This window comes from Antrostomus carolinensis, unplaced genomic scaffold (genome assembly GCF_000700745.2).
Source record: "Antrostomus carolinensis isolate BGI_N321 unplaced genomic scaffold, ASM70074v2 scaffold45205, whole genome shotgun sequence".
In the NCBI taxonomy this organism is placed as follows: Eukaryota; Metazoa; Chordata; class Aves; order Caprimulgiformes; family Caprimulgidae; genus Antrostomus; species Antrostomus carolinensis.
In genome coordinates, this window is record NW_010319348.1 from 8,744 (window position 1) to 19,979 (window position 11,236).

An 11,236-nucleotide genomic window follows, 5' to 3' on the forward strand; every position below is an offset into this window, starting at 1 on the left:
AAAAGAAGCTGAGGCAGGACAGGGCTAGCCTAGCATCAGTAACCATATGCCTGTTCAAGGTGAGCCACAGCTGGTACCAGAAAAGGGAATTATAGCGGTGGCACATCTGGTCCAGCTGTTCCCACCTGCCGGCAGTGTCCTGGTGGCTGCAGTTAGTCAGAGCAACCTGACAACTTTCCTAAACGATGGCTGAAATCAGACCAAGACAAGGCTCTCCCCGGGATGTGGGTGCCACAGAGGCATTGTCACCCCTCATAGAATCATTTTGGTTGGAAAAGACCTTTAGGGTCATTGAGTCCAACCGTCCTTTCTCCCTGTCCCACACAAGGGCTTCTACTGTGCTGAGGCACAAATATGAATGTGGGCCATGGGCTTCCTAAAATTAGAAAATTGTAGTGTTATAGGGTCTCTTCTAGTTACTTGTTTTTCTGCTCAGAAGCAGAGAGGATTGCACCGCTTCCCTATGTGGTGACCAGGGCAGGCAGGAAGACATGGCTGTGTGCAGACATTGGTGGGCACTTTGGGAACACATCTTTTCACTGTGGGGTAAACACTGCGCAATATAATATCTGCAGTCCTCATGATCAAATAGTAAACAACCTCCTGGAAATCACTGGTTGTTTATAGAGTAAAAACTTCCTGAGAGTCTTGCCAAAAGCAAAAATAATTCCATGAGGACCTTCATTTCCTATTTCAACAGGGAGGTGGAAAGAAAGAACAAGGTAACAGAAAACTAAATTCAGTTCTTTGCAAAAAGGCCGTATTTTTACATTTGTTTTCTGTACACAGTATTGCTTTTGCAAGGCAGACTTTTATTTTTTTTTATTTTTCTTTTTTTAATTTGACACAGAGCAAATACAGTGAAAATGTTGTGTAAGAAATACTGGAGGATTCCTCTTATTTAGCCAGCACAGTTTGCTTAGTAATCTAAATGCAGAATGCCTAGAAACTGGCCAAAAATATTTGCAAAGCTGTGAGATGCTGTGCTGTTCCCAGGCCACACAGCTGGGAAATGGTGACCTGACTGTAGGCAGCCTCGCAGTTCTCAAACTTAAAAAACAAGTGAAATATAAACTCCAGCCACCAACACGGCAAGCCAGGATTAGGCACCCCTGGAAGATGGGAGTTTCTGATTGTGTTCCATCTCACCAAAGACACCGCCGCCCCTGTACAGACCTAGAGCACATTAGGGCAATGCCCAGCATCAGCACATTACAGGCATGCCTACAAAGATGCGCACATGGTAATCCTGCACTGGAACAAGTCTGGCATCCTGGCTGGGAAGCATCCCTGTGTGTAGGCAGAAAAAGCTATCCCTAACACCGTGCATGAAGGATCTCACTGTACCATGGACATGTCCTACTTATCTACCTGTAAACTACCCACCTGATCACTAGTTGCTAAAGAGAAGTGACATAAAAAGAAGAGCAGGAGAAAACTCCCCCGTCCCCTGCAGTAAGTGTCAGGGATTGTTTTGCCCTTTTCTTTCAGTCCATGGTTGCCTCAGTTTGGGGTGCATCCAGCATCCAGCACTGCATTGTGAGCCGGTCCAGGGAGGTGATCGTCCCACTCTACTCTGCACTGATGTGGCCTCACCTCGAGTACTGGGTGCAGTTTTGGGCACCACAGTATAAAAAGGATCTAAAGCTACTGGAGAGTGTCCAGAGGAGGGACACCAAATTGGTGAAGGGCTTAGAGGGGAAGCCATATGAGGAGAGGCTGAAGTCACTTGGATTGTTCCGCCTGGACAAGAGGAGACTCAGAGGAGATCTCATCACAGCCTATAACTTCCTCACAAGGGGAAGAGGAAGGGCAGGTGCTGATCTCTTCTCTCTTGTGACCAATGATAGGAGCAGGGGAAACAGCAGGAAAATGTGCCGGGGAGGGTGAGGTTGACCATGAGGAAAAGGTTCTTCACCCAGAGGGTGGTGGAGCACTGGAACAGGCTCCCCAGGGAGGTGGTCACGGCACCAAGCCTGACAATATTCAAGAAACATTTGGATAACATGTGCCCTCAGACACATGGTCTGAATCTTGCGACTGTCCTATGCTTGGGCAAGAGTTGGACTGATTATCCTTGTGGGTCCCTTCCAACTCACAGCATTCTATGATTCTATAACTGGCTTTGTTGCCATGTTTTGCAGTCAAAGTGAAACGGGCCCTTGTTGAACAGACCAAGTGCAGTTCATAACGTGATGTTAAACCAACTGAGCAGGGGTAGATGTGAGGGTGCTTGTCCCTAGTTAAAATCTGCTGGGTTTGGGGCAACGTGCCTTGGTCGGGTGGTGAAGCCAAAGCGCAGAGAAATCCAGAAGCTGCAGCAGGGCCGAGGGAGTGTTCGAGGCTCTGCAGCAGCAAAAGGCTGGCTTGGCCTGGCTCGGCCGTGGCTCTGCTGGCTCCTCAAAAGTTTGAGTGTTGGTAACTTTAGGTAATGTCTTGCTGCAGGAGACTCTGTCTGGAGCAAGTATAGGTGCAAGCAGTCAATGCTTTTGTCGTATATGTCTAGATACCTGTGGGTCTAAGGGTAGGAAATCATCTGGGTGTCAGCGTAGAAAACACCGCTGGTATTTTAACACGTAGGTTGTACTGAATCCCCGTCCCGCTGTCCCTGTAAACACCATTGTGCTTTTCATCTGCCACATTTGCAGCAGCAGCAGCAGGGAGATTTCCCTTGAAATGGGATTGCTGACCCAGCGGCCGCCCAGACAATGTGACGGGCGCTCCCGGGCAGCACAAAGCTGCCCTTCCAGAAAGCCGTCGCGCAAAGCCGAAACCCCGTGCGAGCCCCAACCTGCTGGACTCGGCACATCCCTGCCGCCAGTGCGGGGCGAGGCGGCCGGGCTGAGCAGCAGCATGCCCTTGCCAAGGCGCCGGTCATCCTTCTTGGGGCAGCAGCCCTCTTCCTCCCCGGCTGAGAGCTCGGGGTCACCCAGCCGCCGGGTGAGCGTCGGGGGTGGCGGGAGCCTGTCGAGACCCCCTGGCGTCTATGTGGGCACCGTCCCCACTGGCGGAGTGAGCAGTCTGGGCACCCGCGTGTCCCGCAGAGCCCTGGGCATCAGCAGCGTCTTCCTCCAGGGTCTGCGCAGCTCCTCCGCCGCCGTGCCCCTGGCCCCGGGGCTGGAGAAGGGCAGGGCTCTCTCCTATGAGAGCCTGAACAGCTGCTTGGTGGAGTACATCGAGAAGGTGCGAGCTCTCGAGCAGGTCAACCAGGAGCTGGAGGAGCACATCAGAGTCTACCTGGATAAGAAAGCAGCCAGTGTGGGCAACTGGGGAGCACTGCGGGAGAACTGGGAGGCGATTTACCATCAGGTGAGCACCGGAGCACTGTCGGTAGTGGGGAGGGATGGGGGGAGCTCCACGAGTCATTAGCAACCCTAAGCGGCAAGGGTTAATGCCGATGATGAATTCCACATGATTTCAAGGTGTGGTGCCCTAGATGGAGGGTTTTAAACCTATCTTCATGATAATTAGCATTATCATTTCACAGTGTGCTGTGGAAAATGCCTATTAAGCAGGAGAATTGCCTCAGGCGTCCTGCACATGGGGCCGATTGAAATACACCCCAAGGCTCGCTAGTCTGGGCTGATTAAAATGGGTGATTTTTTTTCATTATTATTATTATTTTCTTATCTGTGGTTATTACAGAGCATCAAAATTATGAAAAGAAAACTGCTAGGACTGAATTAGTTTATCCCTCAACATGATATCATTACAAGCACTTTTTATTTTTATTAGCAAGTCAGATTTTTACTTTATTCCCTTGTTTGCTTAATCACATTTTCAAAAGCTCTATTTATTTAAAAATAACAATTACATGGCTACAAATGAGTGATTCCCTCCCTTCCCTTTGTTGCTGATCCCTTCCTCACACCTTCTCCACATGGCACAGGCTGTGGGTTCTCTGGGAAAGTGTTTACTGTGGTGGGGAGGTGCGAAACCGTGTTTGCACTGCCCTTGTGGACAAGAAACAATTCCTCTTGCTGACCAGTAAGACCAGTAAGACATTGCAGGCTGATGTCCTGCTTACAGGGAACATGGGGCTCTGTTGCAAGTCCCAGCTTCTTGAGTCCCACCCAGCAGGAGTGGACGGGACCCCGAAGAGTGGAGCCCAGCATCTTGCACATCTCTTCCCAGCAGCATTTCTGCAGGCGCAGAAAATGCCATCAGCAGGTCTTCAGAAAGCTTGAAAGCCAGCTTTTAAGTTCCCTGAGGCAACTCTGTGTTCTACCTTGGGCTGGCCAGAGTTTTACTCTGGCATAGGAAAGAGGGTGTGTTTCCACAGTGCATTGCATTTTTAGGGCAGGTCTTCCCCCAGAACGCTACAGATGTGGTGTGAATGCAGCGGCATAAACTCCTGTATAAAGAGCATCTGTCAGCAGAAACACTGACTTTTAAAGTTATCTGTTTGTATTGGTAAATGACATTGCTGCCGCTCATCCTGTAAAGCTTCCTGCAGGCACTGGCCGCTGAAGGCAGCGGATGCTCGGACTCTTGGGGTGCTTACGAAAAGTGACACCCTCGAACCTTTCATCTCGCTGAGGTAGATGGAGACTCTGATGTGAGATGGGGAGCTACTGCTTTGCAGCCACCATCCCATATTTTCCAGGCGAGCATCCCATTTTGCAGCTGTAGACCTCAGCTGTAAAATCTGCTGGGGCTTATGCCTAAGACCAAAAAAGCAGGACTGTAGGTACTTAGGAAGGACTGTTTGATTTTCCTTTATATGAAACACCATCATTGTAGTGCAGATGAACCTATTCATGGAATAATTTTCCATGCAAACTGCTTTCCTTTCTTCATATTGCCATCCTGACACGTTGCCTTGTGAATAAATAAGAGCAGGTCAGAATGGAATCTAGCTTGAATATTGAGGTCTTCCTATATAAAATCAGAAAAGTAAAGCTATGTAGTAATAGCATTTGCATGTATCAGAGAAAATGAGAAAAATATTAGCATCATCCGTATCTATCTAACCATTAAAACACATTAGAGAATACATAACATTTTCTGAATTACTTCAATTAAATCAATAAAAGAGGCATCACTTAGTGGGTTTTGCCTTTCTCAGATATAATCTGAGCTGTTACGTACAATTCTGACTAATAGGTTTCTTTACTTTTTTATATTAGGCATCTAACCAAAAAATGAAAGTAGGATCTCATCCAGCCCAAACACCGATTAACTCATTCATCCTGGAGCTAACTGGCAAAGGTATGCCAGCACCAACACTGAAACTGTCTCAAAATCAGTCCCTGCAGAAATGGGTGCAGTCACACACACAAAGTCAGTACCCTCCTGCCACAATAGGTCCCAGTAGGAAAAATCAAAGGTGTTCAGGAGTGAGGTTTAACAGAAACAAGAGATACTTGGCAGATACATTTCTAGATGTAATTTTTGTAAATATATTTACATTTTTCTGTAGATGTCCACATCTGCCTTAATGTGACATATCCTTTTTTCAGCCTCCTGCAAAATCTGAGGATTCATTTTGATTCCCAGCCAGCCCCACCCACGCGTTCAGCGGGCAGGAAGCCCCGGCAGCCATGAGACCCCTTGGTGATGTTCGCATGAAGCAGCTGTGAAAGTTTTTTGAGCAGCCACCTGGTTTAACCCAAATGCCCAAATGATAGGAAGAGTTTTTGAACAAGAAGAAGCAAAGAAAAATACACAACTAGGGGGGGGTCTAGACAGGAGCCCCTTCCTCTTGCCCTGCTAGTGAGAAGACAAAGATGCAGCCATGTAGGACTCTCCTGGTCCCAAAATCAGAAATGTGATGGCCTCATCCCCACAGTGGGGTAGGGGAGACTCCGGTGGACCCAAGGTCCCATTTCCCTCCTGCTCTTCTTGGGATATGCTCCAGCATCCCAGATTTCAGGTAGTTGTCCTCCCAGTAATAACAGCTGGGTGCCAGCATTTCTCCCAAACACAGAACTAGGGGAAAAAGTGTGGCAACGAGTGACTCAGAGGGTACGAGTAGAGGGTCCCTCAGGGGAAATAACACTCATGTTTCCTTGCAATTGTCAGAGCTACTACTGCAGCAGGGGAACATTGACAGGAGCTGAGTGATGGGAAGCCACTATCCAGCTCACAGCTTTAATTATCTGTCTGGGCAGCTGGTTTTAAACAGAGCAGGTGGACGCACGCTAATGAGGACAGGCACAAAATGTGAGGATTTTTGCAGGAAACAAGGGAAATGAGAAGTCTTTGTGGAGAGGAATTCATGTGACAGAAATACAAATTAATCTCATTTGACCCCAGGCATACTCCTTTTCTCCAGGCTTCATCCCGGTCTTGTGGAAAATTCTATCTCTAATCAAATATGTCTCTTTTGCAGAATAGGAGGTTGTTTGTAATGGTAATTCCTTCCCACGGAGCAGGGCAGCACCTGGGAAAAGTGGACGCTTGAAATAATCTCAGTGAGTTTACGGAGAGGAGAGGGTAGCTCAGCTTCCCTGACCACTCAATTATGTCTGTGTGGGAGACACAGCCATTTATTTTGTCTATGAGATGGCATGTAATGCAGTCCAGATCACAGGAGTAAACACAAAAGCAGAAGAAGGAATCAACATCCTGGACCGATTTTATGACTTCTGTGACTCCTGTGCATGGTTGGGAGCATTTGAAAGATCACCAGAGTTTTGCTATGGAGATACTTTTATTTGCACCTGGCCTTACTGTCAGCATTTACTCAGTGTTAATATTAAGCCTGGAGAATACACAGGACTGGCAGCCCAAGGAATCACCGCACTTGGACGTGCACACAGTAATTTATTTGCTGCGGGGCCAGGAGAACCGCTGAGTATTTTCTGTAACACACTCTAACACAACACAGAGCATGATTAGTGTCTGTAAACTGGTGAAATAGCATTCTGCCACTGATCCGAGGGCACAACAAACTCCCACAAAATGGCACAGAGCTTAGGCAACTGCCACACAGAGGATGGCAATAAATTAGTTTTAATTATGTCCTCTGAGCCACCTCCAACAGCGTAACCTTGGACTACCTTCACATACAGCTGTGAGGAGTGAGGTTTTCTCCTTGTGCTTAGGCTATGGTACAGGTTTTACAGATCGTTTCTGTAAGAGTTATCTTCTGCTTTGAGAACTCGGCATTTTTTAATGCAATCCTGTTTTCTTATAAAACATTCAATGCATAAATGAGGTCATGTTTTCTTGGATGGAGCAGGAATCAGCAAAGGGCCCATCAATCTTCCCAGCCTCTCTCCAAGTATTACCTTTCCCAAGGCGATGCACCAAGTGCCACTCTTGCTGCCTGTGAGTTTTCCTCCTTCAGGCTCTGAGAAGGGGCTCAACACAGAAAACATAACCAAAAAGCATTTATGAGTTTACTGCTTGGCATCTGAGCAGCAGGCACCGAGTTGCATGCTTTCAGCCTCATTTAGCTGCAAATTACGATGTGTTAGAGGCAATGGGCTGGTAGAAACCATTCCTTTTTGTTTGCAGAAGACTAGACCAGCATCTTCTGATCTTCCTCCACAGAGGCATGATTTGCTTTCATTGAAGTGAACTTAAAAGCCAGATAATTTTCCATTACATGAATAATTAAACCATGAGATTCATTATTACAGGTCACACCTGAGGCCACAAATTCAGCAGCATTCAGAAAGAATTTAGGCATTTGTAAGAACAGCAAAACTATACAAAGCTATTGATAATGCACAGGTAAGAATTTGAAAGGCATAGTAAATCGTGCAATGCCAAACTTCGTCAGATCTCTGTTAAAAATCAAAAGTTGCCTGTCACCAGGGATGAGTTCTCCCCATAAGTGTCCGTGCCACATCACCCTTTATCAAGGCTGGAGTCTGCAAACTCCCTTGAAGCAGCTGGTTTTCCTTGTTGCCAGTCATAACCCAGTAAACGGGCCACTTCGTTGATGCAGATTTGGTAAGATTTTTTTTCCTAAATATTAAAATTGCATTTCACATCCATAAAATGCGAGTGAAATCAAAGGAAATCGTTGCTGCTTTATAGTTAAGATGTTTTATACTACAAATATTCAGTGTTAATTCAAGTGCTGAAAAAATCATGTTCAAAAGGTGTACGTGCATCACAGATGCAAGTGTTGAAAGAAAATATGTGACTTAAAAGAGCTATTATTAGTAACAAAATCTGCATTTTTATAATACTTTGCATCTTGGCAGTTTAAGTGCCACATGTACATCAATGAATTAAGCCTCCTGGAAGGCCTGTGAGGCAGGACAGCATTACCTTCTGCTTTACAAGTAGAGGAGGCAAAGTCCAAGTGCTTGCAGCATTGCAAGCCCTCTAATTTCCAATCTACACAAAGAAGGGTGTTTATCCTGAACTGCTGCCTCATGCGTTTTAGTACATGTGTCAGCAAAGTGGCTGTGGATCCATCTCACTAATGCTGCATGTTTGTAGCCAGCTGTTGATTATTAGGAGAATTAAATCAAACAAAAGAGCCACTAGATGGAAGTCTTACATCTCTTCTTCTGAAGCCTAGAAAAAGGCTTTCATAGCTCATGCAAATCAGAGAGAATTTTGCAGGAAACCTGGTTTCTACACAGCAACTACCATGTAATTATTTGTCCTTCAGGTTCACTGTTGAATTTAAAGTGTACACAGCTGATTTCCAGGAGGGCTGAAAGGCTAATGCCTGCTGGCTCCCACTATAACGCTCATCCTTGAAGCCTTCTGAACATTAGACATTTTAATATAAAAATTTTTACTTACATGGCACAGTTCAGGTTTGTGTGTAGTTTTGGAAAGTCCTGCTCTTTTGCATTGAATGTTTGGCATCAGCCACTGGTCTGTGGAGAGGGGAGTCAGGTATTGACTGAGCCCTCAGGAGTATGGTACCAGGGCTCTGGTAAAGACATCTCCTGTGGGGCAGGTAAGAAAACACCTCAAATGCCTCAATAAAGCCACAAGATTACTACCGAAAAGCACTTTTAAAAAACAGTTTGTCTCCATATAGAGGCAGAAATCCAGGCAGTAGCAAATCACCAGCTATTCCCTGCTTCTGTTTTCACTACAGACCAAAAGCCATTTTACACTGGATTCAGCCTCTAAACTTAGCCATTAATATAGCCCTGAGCACCACTCTGCAGCTCACAGGATTTAATGTTACTTTTGCTCATAGGGTGTTCCCAGATCCATTAAAGACCTTAATTTTCATCAGACTTTAGGTCTGCGGGGACTTACTGCCAGAGACAAGCGGGCTTGTTTTGACAGGGCAGGGCAAATCATGGGGCAGTGCTTCTGCTGCCTGATTTGAGTCAGGAAAAAAAATAAAAGCTTCTCTGACAATCCATACATGTAGGAGTTGGGAGGAAGACAAAATGCCCATAATTTCTGTAGGAAAAAAAGAAAGAAAAAAAAAGGGAAAAAAAAGAAAAAAGAAAAACCAAAAAAAAAGAAAAGAAAAAAGGTAAAAAAAGGAGGGGGGGAGAAAGAAAGAAAGAAAAAAAGAAGATTACAATGAGGTCAAGAGTAAATTTTCTAAAAGTTAGTAGGAAAAAAAAAATTCAGAGCTTGGGTCAAAGAACTGCCTCTAACTCCATGCTGCTGCCATCTGAAAACTAAACGTCTTTTCTCCATCTTTCAGGAGAAACTCAGGTCCTGCAAGGGGACCCGAGGACAGCACAGTGGCATGGCCGCAAAGTCTCAGCTCTGCCCACTGCTCTGAAATGCTGCAGAAGGGATGATCCAGGGGCTGGGGAGTTAGGCCAGCACTGGTAAAGCCAGGTTGCAAAGAAGCAGGGAGAAGGATACAAGGGGTTGAACAATGAAGAAGAGCCAGGTCTGTGTGCAAGACAGCACATAGAGGTCTTCTGTACTTGTGTGCTGCACGGCAGGGCTGGCCGTCGGGTACCATCTCTTTGCCCACATCTGTGGCTTTCATAACATCTCCGACTCCTGCACATTTGCTGCACTCAAATTTTCTCATGCCTAAACCGGGGCTTTTTTTCCCAGTGGGGACATGCACAGGACTTCTCTCCTCTGTCTAGGTGCTATTTTCATGAAATGTGTTGTAACTGCATCTCTCTGAGATGGCCTATCCCTCTATCATATCATTTGGAACTGGACAAGAAATCCCACAGTTATTAGGGGAAAATTGTTCGTCTGTGCAGTGGCATGAGCTCTGTTCCCTTTGGAAGCCAAGCCAAGCTTGAGCTGGCAGGAATGGAGCTCCAGCCCCAGACTTCCAGTCACAGCCACCTTCCCTTTTTGCTCCTAACCATAGATGAGAAGTAAGCAAATAACTTTTTTTAAACTCTTGTGCCTCTTCAGATTTTAAAGATGTAGAGTGCTCTTAACTTCATGATCCATTATGGACTTCTCAGTATGGGGAATAGGTTATTCCTCCAGATCTCTCCTTATCTGATGCCTTCACAGATTTTGTATTTATTTGCCCAAGCATTTGTAAGACATTTAAATCAGTAAACTGTTTTTCATGAGGATGAATGTTAATTACCATGCAGAAACGCTTCAGCCTTGCATGTCCAACTCCACTCCACCACCAAGCAGCAAGCCAAAGTGCAGTTACGACCATACTAAGGCAATGATCCCACTTGTGATATTTGAGCTAATTTGTCTGGATGCAACCTTGATGTCTCCACATTGCACAGCCTGTTTCACCTCGGGGGAGCAGAATGCTTCAGGGAATTTGCAATCTCATTTAGTTGCAGACTTAATTATCTAAAGAAAGATTTCTGTTTCAAGAACTTTCCTGGCCTGCTTAAAAAGCTGCTCTTATTCATGTGGTAGTTTAATTTCAAGTGCAAATCTCCACGCGTATCTCCTGAAAAAGACCAAAGTTCAGTTTAGCTCCTCCAGAGCGACGGTATGGACCATGGGATGGCTGCAGCCTGCAGACAGTTATTTGCAGAGATGATTGCTCTAATCCTGGTACCAAATTCAGCGTGTCTTCGGTCACCTCCATAGCCTAGTGCACGTGTGACTCCAGGGCAGGCAGTGCTCTTTTTTTCCTTTTAATCATTTTATATAACCTTTTTGAGTCACAGCAGGCTGCTATGTCACAAGCCTTTTAGGTTTTTGCTTATGCCTCAAGTACCTCCTGGGTATTAAACATACCCGTCAGAGCCACAGCAATGATACCACAGTCTTATTGGCACATTCTTTCCAAAGCATTTCACATTCAGTGTAATAATCTTTGAAGACTGCCTGCTCCTCAGGTCTCCTATCTATCGCAAGAGCTTACACGATCCCATCAGAGAAGAAAAACGACGCT

At 45.8% G+C, this 11,236-nt stretch overlaps 1 protein-coding gene across 1 annotated transcript in view; it reads left to right on the forward strand.

Annotated features, from left to right (window-relative positions):
- Positions 1–2,853: 2,853 nt before the first annotated feature.
- Positions 2,854–11,236, forward strand: part of BFSP2 (beaded filament structural protein 2) — a 19,459-nt gene continuing 11,076 nt past the window's right edge. Inside the window, exon 1 of the mRNA XM_010169210.1 lies at positions 2,854–3,309. Coding sequence (XP_010167512.1) covers positions 2,854–3,309 — 456 coding nt within the window. The remainder of the gene's footprint in view (positions 3,310–11,236) is intronic.